Genomic DNA, 17,261 nt, shown 5'->3' on the forward strand with positions numbered 1-17,261 from the left:
AGGTGCCAACAACCAGTGTAATGAGAGAGGACTGTAGCTGTGCATTCAGTAGATGTCCCTGGCGGGACGTACGGAGCTTAACACATTGTCCTCGCCCATTAGCTGCTCATGCTCGTGTGGCATTTAGACAGGCGGTTGATGAGAAATGAGCATTGAACAGTTTATATCATCCGAAAAAAGCAGGAGGTCAGGGGTTAACTGTGTAAGGGGGGGGGGCTATCATGACATCTGCCTCGAGGGGTGAACATTACAGACCCTGAAGGGTACAACGAGCTTTTGTAAATGTCGGTGTGTATGTGTTTGTGTGTACACATACGCAAATGTACGCATTTGGGTTAACCCCCCCTCCATGCGTACGTACTAAATGGATGGCCCCTTAAATGGGTACCTGGTGCGGTGTGTAAGCATCGCTACTGGGGAGACCGTTCGTGGTGCCAGCCAACGGCCCCCCGTCATGTGTCGTGTTGGCCTTCATAAAGGTGCTCGCCAACAGTATTTCCACCAACAGTCTTTCGAAGGCTATATGGCAGGGGATCTTTATCATTGTGTGTGCGTTGGACCGAGGCAGCTACACGTAAAGCAACCAAGCACGGAGAGCGAGAGACTCCCGCTTTCGGAATAGCTCGCGCCCCGCTACTGCCGTAGCACGTGCACGCGGCTCCTACGCACGCACGGAGCAGTCACCGCGCACCGTTGTGCTCTTAATCTGCTGCTACTGTGGCAGGCGCACGCGCTACCCGGGCGGCTTGACTCACAAATCCGTATTTATACCCCGCGTTCGCATTTTCTTCCCATCGGCCGTTAACGATTGGCGTCGCTGCCGCCGCGATCTGTAATGCGACGAATACTGTCGCCCGGGCGTCCCTAGAGGTTGCGTGAGCAAGAAGGGGTTGGGGGAGGAAGAGAGAGAGAGGGAGGGAGGGAGGTGGGTAGGGGGGTGGAGCAGTGGGGAGCGGCTGTTGCTGATTTCTCTTCCGTTGCTAACTCTGCCTCCGCTGCTAACTGCCGCTGCCGTCTGGCACGGGGCTTGTCGCGTCTTACGTTGCAATGCTCAACATCATCGGCAGCGTTTTCTGCTGGAATTTCAGGGAGAAAAGCGCGGCAGAGGCTGAGATCAAGGACCTCGAGGATGCCAACAAGCATCATGCGGCCGAGGTGCAGGTACGACGCACACGCTTGCTCGCACCGTGTGCAGTTGGATAGCTCTGACAACACGTACGCATACACACACCGCTCACACCACTGGCTCGCACGCTTGGCGTAATGATGGCGCTCGCATGCACATACCCTGATTGCGCACGCGTCTGACAATTACGCTGATGGGCACACGCGCGCTGACACCGAACGCGCACGCCGCTCGCGCACACGCACGCGTGCATAATATGATTGTGGGCATATGTACACGCACACACTGACAAGCAGACGGTTCGCTGGTACATGCGCATTGTTTTCTGTGGTCGCAAGTGTATGCGTATGTACTCAGGCTGCTTGCGCGCATATGTACACACCATTATGTACACGTACACGATTATACACATACACGATTGTGCACACATACGTGCACACCAAAGACAAAGACCCCCCCGCCCCCATATCGCCTTTAACATACAATTGGGTCAAGTGCTTCTTAGTGAGTACATACAAAGGCTGGCACAGCACTAAGGAGTTGGTGGCCAACAACAACACCTATGTCGCCCCAGTGCTGATGTATAAACACCGTACCAGGTATTAAGTTAAGGCTGAGCAAACCCAGGGGAGGCCCACACATGAACCACTCTTGCACTGCTGTTCACTGGCTTTTGCACACACACATGCACCGTACACACATTGCATGCGTAATGTGTGTGCAGTGCATGCATTGCTTTGCAGCAAACCTAGTCAGTGTTGGGTTTGGTGCATAATACTGTCCCTCACTCCTTCTGCCCTTGGGCTAAAGAATGAAACATGTGCGCAAGTGATAATTGTGTTGTTATTATTGTTGTTGTGATCATCGAGCTTGCATTGTGACAAATCCACTTATTCTCCCGAAGTGGGCAAAAGAGACCATGAATGACATTTTAAATGAAATGAAAATGACACGCACGTACACATTATCCACATACGTACAGTGCTTGCAATGTAATTTTAATGTTTTGTGGCATCTGCAGTAGCGTACTCGCACTACGCATGGGACAAAAGACATTCGCAGTATAATACAGACACATAGCTTAAACATTGCCAATTTTGTTCCCATCCAGTAAAAATTGCTTTCTTTCATAATGTAATTCGCATCATGACCCATCATCATTGACATCGTTGTGATTCTTATCCTCATGATGCAATATTCGCAAAACATATCTCGCTTTACAGCCTTCTAAATGCATTTTGCAAATGTATATTTGCCTTGACCAGATCTATTATAATCTATGATTGATTTAAAATAAACATGTTTTGCATTTTAAAACGCAGGGATTCGTGTACACATTACAGTTTCTCTGTATGTATACATACGTACATACATACAAAAAGACAGAGATCCCCCATATAGCTTGAACAGACTGTTGAGGCAAGTGCTGTTAGCGAGCACCTATGAAGGCCGGCACAGCACACGAGGGGGTGGGTGACCAGCACCACACCCGGCCACCTTTGTCCCCCCAGTGGCGATGTTTTACACACCGCACCAGGTCTTCATTTGAGGCTGAGTCTTCCTAGGGGAGGCCCAGGACCGGTTCAAATAATCGTTACTGGTATTGGCTGTGAGCGGGAATCGAACTCGGGTTGCCGGGTTCATAGTGCAGCTCACTAACTGCTACACTACTGTTCCCATTGTACACATGCATACATACACACGTACACGTATATATTACATTTCATGAACACACAGACACATACCTATATTTCTCACGTACATTGCTTTGTGATATTTCAATGAAAGACGCTCTAAAAAAATTATGGAGTGAGAGAGAGAGAACAAACTGTTATATTGCCTTCTATGGCCATTCATCTCGTTGAGGGCTTCCAAAATATTAACATTTTAATGCTGAACAAGTATAATCGATGTGAATAATCCATTCCAAACAACTTAACTGTGAAGGGTGTGCTCTGCCTACTGTCGGCGTGCGAGCGCTGACCCTGGTGGGCTAAGCTTAAATCATTGACACAGCCAACTCGGTGTCTCTACCTCTCTATCCACACCAGAGATACCCCATCATTCACAATCAATTCACCCGTGCCTCACTGCTACTCTACACTAGCCCTAGTTAGTGGCATCTTCATTTCAAGTGTCAGCCGCCTTAAAGACCACACGTTAATTTTCCTATGCAGGTTCAAGCAGGCTGTGGGTGCCACCCACCCCACCCTCCACTCTCCCCCACCCTGTCCTTCACCTCCAAAGTGCTGGATTACAGGCACGCATAGCCACCACGTCCACCACCACCCGACTAAATCATTAACTGTTGTTTTGCAGGGCTATTCCCCCAATATATTGTGCGTGCATTGTGTTATTCTCCCGGCTCTGAATTCTTGAAGAACATTTCTCCATCTCGTGATCCTGATTCCAACAGCACGGTTGTGATGTAATTATAATAAGGAAACGAATAATGTGCAGACCTTTTATCAATTCACAGCTGGATGAAGGTCTCCCCATGCCGTGTCAGTCACGGGGGGTGGGGGGTGGAGTTCTTTGATCATTCTGGTTTTTGCGGGATGATGATAAGTTCAGGGATTGGGCAGCACGGAGTGAGGGTGGGAGGCGATGCAGAATCAGTTCAGATAACATTCACAACTGATGTTCGCCCTTGTTGGGAATTTAATTTTTATGTCGCTGCGTTCATGGCGCAGTGCGCTAACCACTGTGTTTCTGCTCCATCTCAGATCGACTATATTCTCATGAAAAAAGATTGTACATAAATTCAGGGCTCAGAGATTTGTTGTCCAGGGATATCACAACTCGGCGGGTTTTATTTTATATTTCAAAATATATGTGGGGCATTCAATGCCGTACACTATATATCTGGAGTCTGGATGTGCATTTTCATTACCGCGGGAATGGTAATGTTCCCCTGAGATATTACATCGAGCAATGTAGCCGATCATGAAAAATATTCGGCTCTTCGACTGATGAACGACAGTGGCATACTGATTATCAGACTGGGGAGGCTGGAGCATGCTTATGTACAGGCGTCACCCAACGCTGAATGCGGTTACATTAATAAATCATATGGCCCATTTAAATTTGCATTTGACCCCAGGGCTGACAGAAAGAGGTAAAAGATTTACCGTGATTTGTTTTCAGCCCCTCAGTCAATTCCCTGGTGAACGAAGGCCTCGCCATGCCGTGGTGCTTGTGGGGAATGTTGTGCCATATTTCACGATGGTCAGCAGCGGGGTTGGTCAAAGGGGATAACCATTTCGTCAGTGACTTTATCCACAGCCGGGTATCGAACTCACGTGGTCGGGTTAAGAGCAGAGTGCTCCAGGGCTCCTTCCATCGCTGATATTTCTGTCACTTTATGTGGTGTGTGGTGGCTGTTATTGAGCTGTGCCTGTCAAATCTGACAAATGACCAATGCAGTGAGACCCTTCCCCTTCGCACATCGCCGACTCGTAAATCTAAATATCGATATTTCTCATGCGGCACAGGCATATTTGTAGAAATGTAAGAAATATATATAAAACCGTGGAGTGAACTGAAAATCCATTTTCAGTCTGAAATGTATACGGGGCTGTTAAGGTTATTTTATTAGAAGGTTATCAGTTCTCATCCCAGCCGGTAGTCCATTCAGCCCATCATCCCTTTGCAATTGATCAAATAAGTACCACTTTTTTGGAATCGTTTAGTGGTTTCTCCGATCGGAGAGCTAAAAACCCATCGGGGAGAGCCGTGCAGCTCAACTGTCTCATCTGGGTTTACCAATTGCTGCCATGTGAACGTGGAATATCCACCATGGGCGAAGGACTCCAATCAGAGATTGCCATCTCCAAATTCTCATTTGAGCAGGGAAATAATGAACCCTGTCATTCATCGTGTCCACTAGTGGACTGCCAATGATTTCTTTTGACGACGATGAAATGTTTTGGCAACATATTCTGGATATTAAGGAGGTTTCCTCTGCTCCTGGAAATCAGCAAGAAAATGTTTTGCTGTGGTTTTCCCACCTGATGATGATTGATTGTGTTGCAATCTAAACGTCGTGATTTAATTTATTAAATTTTATACCTACGTGACTTTACCGAAAGAACGAAAGAGTATGGATCCCTGCAGTCACGAAAACTTCAAATCTAGATTATATTTAGGGTTTTGCTTTTAATAATTTCACACATGAGAGGGTTAAACACTTTGACTTTTGAAACAACCTTGCTTACAAGCACAGAACAAAGAGTGAATAACAAAATTGATGCCATTGGCCTGACTTTGCTGATGAGACGTAGAAGGTCAAAACCAGTCCAGAGTTGGCCCGCTAAAACGAATGTAGTTTCAAAATGTTCGACTACAATGCCAGTTTGCCGATAGACTATACATCTTTGTATTTTTTTTTAACGTGGGGGCATTTGTAGAATTCATTTGTAACCAAGTCAAATCCCCCTGAGATTAGTGTGGTTTGTCACAGTGCTCAAGGTCTTCATCAGTGCCCATTTGTAATTGTCGAGTATTTCAAGCTACTAGTCTGTTCTCCAGTTGTCGACGAGGAGTCGAACTCGGGAATTCATAAAATGCCGGCTCAAGTGCCTACCATGGGTGTTATTGTAGCATCATCGTCCCCCCCCCCCCGAGCCAGCATGGCAGATCTTGTGGACTGTGTCCAAGTTGTTGTGTCAGTGCAAGGCTTGGTATATTTTTTGTAATGTTTTGGTTTCATATTTTTCTCAATTTTATTCCAATTGTACTATTGGCATCTTTCCAGGCCATGAGACGAAGCAATTTCCTTTCGGAGCTCTTGCAGGGCGGGGGGCCATCAACGCCACCGTGCCTGTGGATGGTGACGTCATAGAACTATTTCTGAGGTCACTCCAAGTGACCTCTCATCGAAACACTAGGTGGGGGTGCTGCTGCACTTTCCCCGCTATAAATCATTACTTAAAATGTACATGATCAAAGCTTACCTTTTGCCAAATCAAGTGGAAAAAACTAAATTTGACCTGATGTTTTTCTTTCCTGCGATGATCGGTGACCAGACTAAGGCTATTAACTCCATACACTTGAGAGCCCAGTTTAATCACCGGTAGTTGAAATGCGGCTTTCAAACCGAGGATACCCGAATAGTTGGTGGTATTCCACACCATCTGCTCGATTCTTTCGCTGAAAATACATAAGTCTCCAGCACAACCCAGCTGTTTTGCTCATTTTTAAGGGAAAAATAAATCTGAAGTCTAAACTCTGGAAAACAACGGAAATCCTCTTTCCGACATGCCCCCGCGTGCCTAAATGTGAAGCACAGCTGGTCAGATCGTAAGACAGCTGTTCAGATCGTAGTGAAATGGCAAACTTTAGCGTGCCACTAATCTTATCAGTTCTCACCGTGGGAAGCCTCTTATGGCTGAACTTCCCAAACTCCATAATCCGTGCGAGGTAATGAAATCTGCTCCTCGGCTGTCGAGTTTGGGTCACAAACGAAAGGGCTGCAGGGAATGGTGCAGCACAACGGTTGAACCTGTTTTATTTATGTCACAACTGTGCGAGTATAATGCCACATTATTTGATAGCTACTGCAGGTAGAGCAGTGGGGCAGCAGTTCGAGCGCTGCGCTGTGAACCCGGCCATCACCTGAGTTGCATTCTCGGTCACGGCTAACATCAGTGGCAAGTGACATACATACACACACACACTGCTCCTGGGTTCTTCTTCGCCCCTTCACCAGAAGCCACTGACTAACCAGTGTGATGAAGTATGATTAAATAATCTCCATGATCAACGTGATATGGGGGGGGGGAGACACCTTCATCCAGGATTGCCAAAAGGACTGTACATGTACTCATGTGCGACTCGGATGAATTTGAAATGTTGACTTTTGAGGGTGACTTATGTGCAGAACTATCCTGAGGTTGCTGCTAGCGCCAGCCTTGATTGTACAGACACTCATGCCGGTGCTGCTGCTGATGATGATGATGATAAGGCTGGTTACAGTGAGTCTAGTGACAGTGGTGATGTTTTCGGTGATTCTGTCGGCGATAATGCTGCGTTTACCGATGGTGCTGTTTGGTACTACTGTTGCAAGTGCCAATGCTGATGCTAATGCCGGTGCTGCTGCTGCTGGTGCCAATGGTGGCAACGTCGCTCTGCCCAGGAGCTGCAGAGCGAGTTGGAGAGAGAGAGCAGTCGACTCCGAGCGCTGGCGGCCACGCGGGAAGAGACGGAGCGGCGGGCGTCCGAGCTCGAGACGGTACGAGCAGAGTTGGCGGAGAGGCTGGCCGACACGCGGCGGCAGTGCCAGAATGAGGCCAACCTGGTAACGTACGCACGAGCGCACGCACACACGCACGAGCGCACGCACAATCACACAGATTTTCCCCCGCTGTGGCCTTTCAGAGACTGTTGAGGCAAGTGCTGTTTGTGAGCTCCTTTTTAGATGCCACGGTGCCGAGATGTTAACTACTTCACCTGGAATACAGGAGGTCATGGGTTCCATCTCGGCCCTGATGCCTGTATGTTTGTAGTGTGCGTGTCTCTCTCCTCGTGGTCGCGTGGATTTCTCTCCGAGTCCTCCGGTTTGTCCCTCCACATTTAGAATCAACGTGCGTTTAGAGTATTTGGGTGGTATACATTTCCACATGATAAGCCATTTCGTTGAGCTATCATTTGTGGTCAGGTCACTTCTGAAAATGAGTTATATAGCTCAGTGAGCCTTGCCTGGTAAAATAAAAATAGTTTAATCGATAGTGACACTAGATGATCGCTGGGCGGATTATCCAACTTGTAGATTAACTAGTTTGTAGTTTAGTTTTTTAAAGCCGGCACGGCGCACGAGAGGATGGTGTTGGCCAATCCCACCATGCACAACCAACTTTTCCACCCCAGTGCTGATGTTTACACACCGCAACAGGTACTCAGTTGAGGCCGAGTTGACCGAGGAGATGTCCAGATCAGTTAATTGTCACTTAATGTTGGCCGGCAATCGTGCCCTGGTCGTCAAGTTCGTAGTGCAGTGTGATTCTGGTTAATCTACAATTCCACTCATCCTATTGCACACACGTACACATACAAACACATGCACATGCACACATCCATATACTCCCACCCACATGTACTCGCACATGCAAAGACAAATATCCCCTGTATAGCCAACACAGGCTGTTGGTGCAAGTGCTGTTAGCGAGCACCTATGAAGACCGGCATGGCACATTAGGGTAGTGGGAGGCCAACACCATGCCTGGCCGCCTTTGTCTCCGGAGTGGCGATGTTTACACGTCGCACCAGATACTCATTTGAGGCTGAGTCGACCTAAGGGAGACCCATGACCAGTTCAGATAATCATCACGTGCTTACCGCTACACTATCACTCCCCACACACCACCCCTACACACAGTTGGACACGTGCACCATGCAAAGCCTAGAACATTACTCACACACATGTGCGGGCACCGCTTATGAGATGGTGGTCTCAATCTTTACAACGTCTCTCAGGGTATTACCGGAGCGTATAATTGCACAGAACTTAGTCGTGGTGTGGTTAGCGCACCACACCATGAACCCGACAATCTTGAGTCTGACTCCCAGTCACTGCTAACATTAGTGGTTGAATTTCGATTTAAAGCTTTTGTGACTGCAGGGATTCATCTCCTTGGTTCTTTCGGTAAAGTCACGTAGAAGGGAAGTAATAAAATAATAAAAATAAAACATAATAAAATAATTCTCACGACGTTTCGGCCACAACGCAAGCAGCCTTTTCTTCACCTGAGGACGCAGCAGCATTTCTTCACCTGAGGACGGCTGCTTGCGTTGTGGCCGAAACGTCGTGAGAATTGTTTTATTATGTTTTATTTTTATTATTTTATTACTTCCCTTCTACGTGACTTTACCGAAAGAACCAAGAAAATTAGTGGTTGAGTAACGTCTTCACCGGTCTTAGCCACCACCAACCCTCCCCTCCCCTTCACCGACCACCACAAACCAGCATGGCAAAGTCTGGTCCAACAGCCCCCATGACCAAACACGGCACGGGGAGGGCTTTCTTCCAAGCATTGGATTGACAAAGAAGGGAGCTATAAATGACTGTTAATATAATTACACACTCGATGGTCTCGCTGCCTTCCCGGAAGGTGTAATCACGGAAGGAGGGTTTGGCGAGTCCCGAGCCGGATTACAGCTCGCGCCTGCAAAGAAATATCGTTGCTCCCTTCGCATGCAACGGGAGATGGCGGCGGTCAGCTGTTAGCAGCAAAGTGGTGCAGTGCGGCTTGCTTTCTGGCGCTAAATATACAAAAAATTGATGAATAGCGACCTACCGCAGACGCGCTTACACTTTGCCTCCTCTCCTCTATTTATATTTTATTGCCCTTCATTTTTGTCCTGTGTTCTGCCGCATGCTTTAAATTTTAATTTGAGAGCTTGCACGCCGTGTGATTATTTTATTTTTGGGTTCTGTGTTTTATTTTTAAAATCTTGACATCCGCATGTCAAACCCCCTCAACTCAATTACCACTGGGACACGTCACATTTTATAAAATTATTTACATCATCTAAATACTTTTTAACATTCTATTTTTGGAAATAAATGTTTCATCGTGCTGCAATTACAGCGTGTCAGCTTTCAGCCTCCAAATCAATGTGAAGTACGATACTCTGCAGGCTTACAGGGCTGTGATGGTCAATCCATTTATGAGATCAAAGCCATTTACACTCAACTCAGACTTCAAAGGTCACAAGTTCAAATGTCTGTCGGAGTTCAACTTTCGGCTCATCATCTAAGCGGGATTGATAAAATAGTCTGCTTTTTTTAATGAAGTCATTCGTGATGCATGAACAGTGTTGAAGAGCCACTACAGTGAATTTGTATTTGCACTTAATTTACGATTGCCTATATATTCCAGAGCCGTAGATGAGAGTTACAGATCAGTTGGGCGACTGATAGATAGACCAGACGCAAAGAGAGAGCTGATGACAAGGGGCAAGGTTCGGTTTATTTCACGAGGAAACGTGATGTTGCCATTTGTATGTATGTATTTTGAACTTCTTTCGCATCGTACGTAGCCAGCCGTGCTAATCGTGTCGTATAACATCCTCTGGGCCTGCTAGCACATGCTAATTTTATATATATATATGTGGCCCACCTGGAATGATTGTTGGAAGAACTATGCTGTGACATGGATCATAAATGAAAAACATGAACAAAGAACAAAAACGGAACATTTCACAAAGAAGCTTGGAGGGCTACATGCTTGAACTTCCAGTGAGAGACAGACAATGGAACACGTGAATAAGACAATATGAACTCAAAATTAAAGTAAAAAATATTTATATTTTACCAAATAATGCCCATTGAGCTATATGGCCCTTTTTCCGAAGTTACCTGGCCACATGATAGCTCAACGAAGTCGTTTATCACGTGGAAATGTTTAGCAGCCAATTACTGTAAAACACATGTTCATTCTAAATGTGGAGGGAAAAACCAGAGGACCCGGAAAAAAATCCACGCGACCACGGGGAGAGAGACATACACACTCCAGATTTACAGACATCAGGGTCGGGATCGAACCCACATCCTCCTTCATACCAGGCTAGGTAGTTAACATCCTGCCACTGCGGCACCCCAAGCATACACAGGTAAGAGACATCCCTGGAAGGGATGATTGCCGATGTTCGTGAATGATAAACAGCTTGGCAGCCAAGGATGGGACGTGTCCAATGGGACGTACACCAAGGAGTTGGATCCATACAGTCGTCTCATGCGCCAGTGCTAGGTGGCCGACCGATGTGTTTTTGGGTCGTGCCGCATGCTAACCTACCCAAACCCACCCGCCCGCAGATCTCGTCGCTGCAGACGCAGCTGGCGCAGCACGAGGAGGGCGTGCGCACCGGCCGCCACGAGATGGCCGAGGCTCAGGCGCTGCTCGCAAGCCTGCGGCAGCAGCGCTCGCGGCTTGAGCAGGAGGTGCAGGCGAGCGGCGCGCGCCTCGACGCCGTCACCGCCTCCGTGGCGGAGGCGCAGAGCGAGGTGGGGCAGGTGAGTGGCCGGGGTCCGATTCGGACAACTCGATGGTTTGCCGCAATTCTGGCGACAGCGATTGGCGTCCAGCATCGATTGTTTTGTGGGTTTTTTCTCCCCCGCTGTTGATGGGTTTGGCGGAGGCGGTGAACCCGTAATGATTGACCACCTTCCCCCCCCCCCCACTGCCCTTTCCAGAGGTTCTATAAATTGCCACAATAGCAGGATTGTGATATGATTCGAGAATCAATTACGTTTTGTCTCGGTGATGATGGGCCTGGTGGGGGCAATGAACGTGTAAGATCCACTCGCCTTAACTCCCACGTTCCGGCTCAGTGAATTGCCATGATTAGATGTCCTCATTTGATTCAAGATGAGATATTTATTTCATGTCTTTTGTTTTGCCAAATCACGTTCATTTTGTTGTGTTTTTGTATCTTTTGGTCCGAGACTCTATAATAGCTTTGGGTCCCTTAGCCCAAATGCAATAACAAAGTATAGTTTGCAGAAATAATCCCCAATAGATTCCCACATACACAATTTCATTCACATGACGATTTTGGTGAAATTAAATATAACTGATGATTTGTCATATGCCGGGTGGGTGATGTCTTGTATTCTCACTCTCGTGTGTATCACTGTGCAAGTGTGAATGTGTATGTGTGTGTGATTACTGTGTGTGGGTAGCGGTAGTACAGCAGTTAGCACGCCATGCTACGAACCCAGAAACTCGAATTCGCCAACAATAGTGACGATTATCTCAACTGGTCATGGGCCTCAGCCTCAAATGAGGACCTGGGGCGAGGCGGCCGAGCGTGGTGCTGGCCACACTACCCCATCGCGTGCCGTGCTGGCCTTAATAGGTGCTCACTAACAGTACTTAGCCCAACAGTCCGTTAAGGCAATATTGGGGAGCTTTGTCTTACTGTTTTTGTGTACGGCCTTATTTGATGCTTGCTATAACAGCACTTGCCGAAACAATCTGTTAAAGGCTGAATGGGGATGTTTGTCTTTGTATGCAAGAGTGGTGATGGTAGTTGGTGTGTATCTCAAGCCTCATACGTTCCCGTAACCTCTAGTGGACTTATGTACGTGTTCTCGGGATATGTTTCAGATTTCAGATATTCGGATCTTAGGGGCAATTTCATATATTTTTAGGATATTCGGTTATAATTTTACTTGTCTTCTTCGTGCTGATGAAGGGGACCTCACCCAATGGCACGTGACACCACTTTTGTCAGGAAAAGTGAGGAATTGGTGTAATATTAATGACATTACTTACGATGTTTTCGGATAAAACGGAAACAAGCTACTCTTAAGATAATCCGAATCTTCACATCTAGGCCACATTTTATGTATTTTTCGGATTACCCTGATCATCAGCAATATGGCCAAAATACAGGTGGTCTCTGGTTTACATCGGTCTGAATTACAACGTTTAAGTAATGCCACCATGGATCAATTTATGATGCAGAAACTTGATTTACGACGCATCTTCCTAAACACTACTTTGAACACATTTGAATCGAGTCAGTCTCGTTTCTGATGTGACTGGGTGTGGAGCTTTCATTATTTTCAAGTGTTTTTGTGGATGTTTACCGATGAAGCCCTCTTAAATATGGCTGATAAAAGGAAAAGCACATCGGCAAGTGGCATTTCAACTGTCTGTGGGAAAATAGGGTTTGATTTACGACGGGGTTTCCAGGAACGTATTGTGTCGTAAAAGCTTGGACCGCCTGTATTATATACACTGCACGTAAATATCTCTCCGATTATTGCATCGGCAGACCAAGGTGTGCTTGACGGAGCTCATCCACAAGAGCGAGCGACGCAGCATCCGTCGCAGCGTCAGCCGCCAGAGCAACACGAGCACCAAGTCGTGCTCGCCCGTGTCGCCCGGCCCGCCCGGCACGCCGCCCATGCGGGCCTTCCGCTTGCCGTCCACCACCACCGCCGCCGCTGCCATCACCGCCAACAACAACAATGCCGTTAACAACAATAACAACGCCGTCGCCACTGCCCCGCGCAACACCACTCCCAGCGGCGCGGAGAACGGCGAACAACCGGATGCGGAGACGAGCAGCCTTGGGGAGGCGGTGGATGGCAGAACGTCGTCCGATCACGACCGCGCGGCCGTCGGCGCCACCGTGAGTCGGCCGGACCGCGTCGGCCTCTCATTGACGCATTCTGGCCCCGGCATGGCAGCTAGCTACCGTTACCGCCGCATTCATTGGAGTCACTTGTCTCTCATCACGGTGGCGAGATGTTAATTACCTCGCCTGGTATACAGGAGGTCGTGAGTTCGATCCCGATCCTGATGCCTGTAGATTTGGAATTTGCATGTTCTCGCCGTGGTCGCGAGGATTTTTCTCCGGTTCCTCCGGTTTTTTTCCTTCACATTTAGAATCAACATGCATTTAGAAAATTTGGCTGCTATAATTTTCCACTTAATAAGCAACTTAGTTGAGCTATCATTTATACCTCAGTGGCCCTTGTCTGGTAAAAAAATATATATTTTTGTTTCATAAGTTGTTTAGAGTACCTCCAAAAACAAAACTGCACATTGGAAAGCATTGTGTAATTCGTACAAATGCACGCTTGTATTTCCCCCTTCTGTTTCTTGTTTTGTTTACCGTTCTACCATCTCCCGCAGACCAACAGCAGCCCGGTAAGTTCCATGAGTGGGCTGAGCGTGAGTTCCGGCATCACAGAAACCAAGATGGAGGAGAACAACCCGGATCTGGTAAGCAGGCATGCCAAGATTCTACTTGAGACCAACTCGTGATGTATGAAATACGTCTATGGACACATATGTGGGATGGACAGCAATAGGAAAATTAAAAGTGTCTTGTTCAGAAAAATGGCAAGAACCAGAAATAGAGGAAGACCTAAAAGAGAATAGCTTGATGACGACATAAGAGATTGATGCCAGACAGATGTGCACTACTTGAGCATGCTGGCACAAGACAGAGGAAAAGTGGAAAGAAATTACGAAATGTGCAGTGGATACCTATGGGATATCTGCCTATGGATCATGATGATGATAATGTTTTTGTTTAATGCACTGCTGAACACAGCCAATTAATTAGGCTGTCACGTGGTAAACAAACGTGCATCATGATGCTGGTTGTGACCACCAGTGAAACGTCCAATTACCCAATTGTGAAATGTTGTGCAGATCGCTCTCCAGCAACAACAACACACATATTGCGCTACTGAAGCGGTCATAAATTGGCCACATTTGTTCATCATGCGACAGATTTATTAATTAGGTTGTGTCGGGTGGAGGAACAGGAGGAGTTGGGTGTGCGACACACATTTTAAGTACGCCATCTGACCGGGGAGAACAACGACACAAAAACAATGATGAATCGGAGATGTTGTTTTTGTCAATGGACATGCATCGCACTACCTCTGCCACGAACGTTTGATCGTGTCCCAGAGCACTGGGCTTGTTGTTGCTCATACGCGTGTGTGTCCAACGCAGTACCTGGTGTCGTGTGTAAACATCGCCACTCGGGAGACAAAGGCGGCCGGACGTAGTTCTGGCCACCCACCCCCTCGTGTGCCGTGCCGGCTTTCATAGGTGCTCGCTAACAGCACTTGCCCCAACAGTCTGTTCAGGCTATACAGAGGGTTTTTGTCTTTGTCCATCGCAGGATGATCCGTTCCGCAGCGCTCCACCCATATTTGCAGACTCTTCACTCTTCTCCTCCAGCGACCCGTTCAAGGCAGACGAAATATTCAAAGACCCCTTCAAAGGCCGTAAGTCGTTATTTTCTCCACTGCCCCCTCAATACCTATGCTGGAGACACAGGAGGCTGCACATGTACACACAGACAACAGACAGTTATGTACCAAGTATGTACGAGTGTGTCTAGGTGAAGCCACCCGTGCGTCGATGGATAATTTCCCAGTGCCCCTTGTAAATACGTTTTGATTATCTGCTGTTCTTGCCCTTCAGATGACCCATTTAAGAGTGACCCCTTTGCAACGGACGACACTTCTCCAGGTATTCGTCCAATACCGAGCCAGTTTTGCACTCACCTGCGCCCTCAGCCCTCCGTTATATATTGTGTTATACAAACCATCGTCGGCTTTGTCGTGGTTTTTTTAATTGCCGCCCATTGCAAAAAGCTTAATTGGCACGAGCCGTTAGAGCGCTCGACTCGGAACCTAATCAGGTGGTTAACTTGGCCCATCATCACACAATTAGTACCGGCGTGTTGGAGGAAGCCAGCAGTGGTTGTCCTGTGAACAAGACTGCACCTTACCGTATGAACTTGGAATTTCCACTCGTGACTAGGGACAACTGGCAAGAGCCAATCTCCCTTGGGCTCCCAACATATCGAAGCCATCGAAAAACCGACCGAGCAACCAATAAAATTCAACCAACTGGTGTAATTTTCGTGCGATGGAGAGCTCACATCCCACGTTGCTGTCACACGCAGGCTTCTCGTCGGACCCGTTTGGCGGAGACCCCTTCAAGGACAGCGACCCGTTTGCGGCGAGCGAGCCGGAGGAGAAGTTCTTCAACGCGAGCGCCGTTCCTGCCGCGGCGCCAGCTGGGAACAGCAGCAGTGACAATGGCAGCGCTGTCCCTGCATCCCAGGACGACCCATTCAGCGCCTTGAACTCTGACCCCTTCGTCATGACCGTTGAGACCTCTACCGCTCCCACCGATTCTGCGGTACGCTCCAACATGGTCCACCCTTTCCATTCTGCGATACGACAAAGATATATATTTTTGAAATAATATGTTCAAAGAAACCTATATACGTGACTTTACCGAAAGACCCAAGAATATGAATTCCTGCAGTCACGAAAGCTTTAAGTCACGATAAAGTTACATTTGAACTAAAACTATTTTTATTCTACCAGGTAAGGCCCACTGAGCTATGTAGCTCATTTACTGGTAGGAACCTCCTGGTTACACCAGCCCACAGGGGATTATTGTGTCCGTCCGTCGTGCAGGGAGGGGCTGGGTTGGGAGGGAGGGACTGGGTGGGGAGGGGAGGGTGGGCAGGGTGGGGCTGGGTGGGGAGGGGAGGGTGGGGAGGGGCTGGGTGGGAAGGGTGGAGCTGGGTGGGGAGGGGCTGGTCACCCCGTGGTGCCCTTATAAAACTCAACGTTTAACATACTCACGCCGGCTTGTGCCCGCCCTCACAGTCGGGCATATTTGCGGAATACACCACGCCGCCGTTGACCCTGGCCATTGACCGAGCAACCCAACGTTCCTACCAGCTCCCTCCGCAGGAATGTGTCTTCATAAGCAACCTGGCCACAAATGATAGCTCAATGAAGTGACTTATCATGTGGAAATGTGTAGCAGCCAAATACAATACACAGATGTTTCTAAATGTTGGAGGGGTAACCCCAGAGGACCCAGAGAAAAATTTACACGATCACGGGGATTACATGCAAACTCCAAATATACAGTCGGGATTGAACCCACAACTTCCTTCATACCAGGCAAGGTAGTTAACATCTCGCCAATGTGGCGATGTGCTGTCATCTCCAAACTTACCATGAAATATGCTTTTTTATATAGTGCCCTTGGCTAATCAAGAAAATTCTCAATGTATTTTTAAATATTAAGAATTTGAATTTTGAAGGCTCATATCATCTGTAAATACCAATGCGGTGTGCATGGAAAGCAAGAGGTAAATCAGAATCAGGGCCAACGGCCAGAACTAGGGGTTAAAGTCCAATTTAAATATAAATAAAGTACCGATTTGAAGGTCTTAAGTTCCAATTTTAAGGACAATCGCATTCATCGCAATCTGCCCCCCACATCCCTGCCGTGTATCCGCCACTGGCTCAATGTAATATTAATAACAGTTCTAAATATTTAACAAAGACATATTCACTAAGAGCTAAGTAGATTTTTTTTTTCAAATCAAGATGAATTTGCTCGTCCATCATAGCAACCTGAGGAAGGAGTAAAAATGTAAGATTGTATGAAGTCATTGCTCAATTTTGTTTATCTCAGATTTCTTCAATGAGTCCAAAAGCTCAGTCAATCCACTGCTGGATGAGGTTCTCCCCCCGACACCACGTGGGTCATAGTGGTCCTTCGGACATACTCGACCACGGCGATTGGTGCGGTTTGGTGAATTTGGGCAGCACAGATTTCTGGAG

At 47.5% G+C, this 17,261-nt stretch overlaps 1 protein-coding gene across 5 annotated transcripts in view; it reads left to right on the plus strand.

The window, feature by feature from the left end:
* LOC144941087 (uncharacterized) overlaps positions 1 to 17,261 on the plus strand; it is an 85,027-nt gene that overhangs the window by 53,681 nt on the left and 14,085 nt on the right. For all 5 annotated transcript variants that reach the window (XM_078867544.1, XM_078867542.1, XM_078867543.1 and 2 more), the window contains 8 exons: positions 1,089 to 1,161; positions 7,263 to 7,424; positions 10,941 to 11,138; positions 12,908 to 13,267; positions 13,774 to 13,863; positions 14,780 to 14,885; positions 15,085 to 15,132; positions 15,572 to 15,810. In XM_078867544.1, coding sequence (XP_078723670.1) covers positions 1,089 to 1,161; positions 7,263 to 7,424; positions 10,941 to 11,138; positions 12,908 to 13,267; positions 13,774 to 13,863; positions 14,780 to 14,885; positions 15,085 to 15,132; positions 15,572 to 15,810 — 1,276 coding nt within the window. The remainder of the gene's footprint in view (positions 1 to 1,088; positions 1,162 to 7,262; positions 7,425 to 10,940; positions 11,139 to 12,907; positions 13,268 to 13,773; positions 13,864 to 14,779; positions 14,886 to 15,084; positions 15,133 to 15,571; positions 15,811 to 17,261) is intronic.

This window comes from Lampetra fluviatilis, chromosome 24, assembly GCF_964198595.1.
Source record: "Lampetra fluviatilis chromosome 24, kcLamFluv1.1, whole genome shotgun sequence".
Taxonomy (NCBI): Eukaryota; Metazoa; Chordata; class Hyperoartia; order Petromyzontiformes; family Petromyzontidae; genus Lampetra; species Lampetra fluviatilis.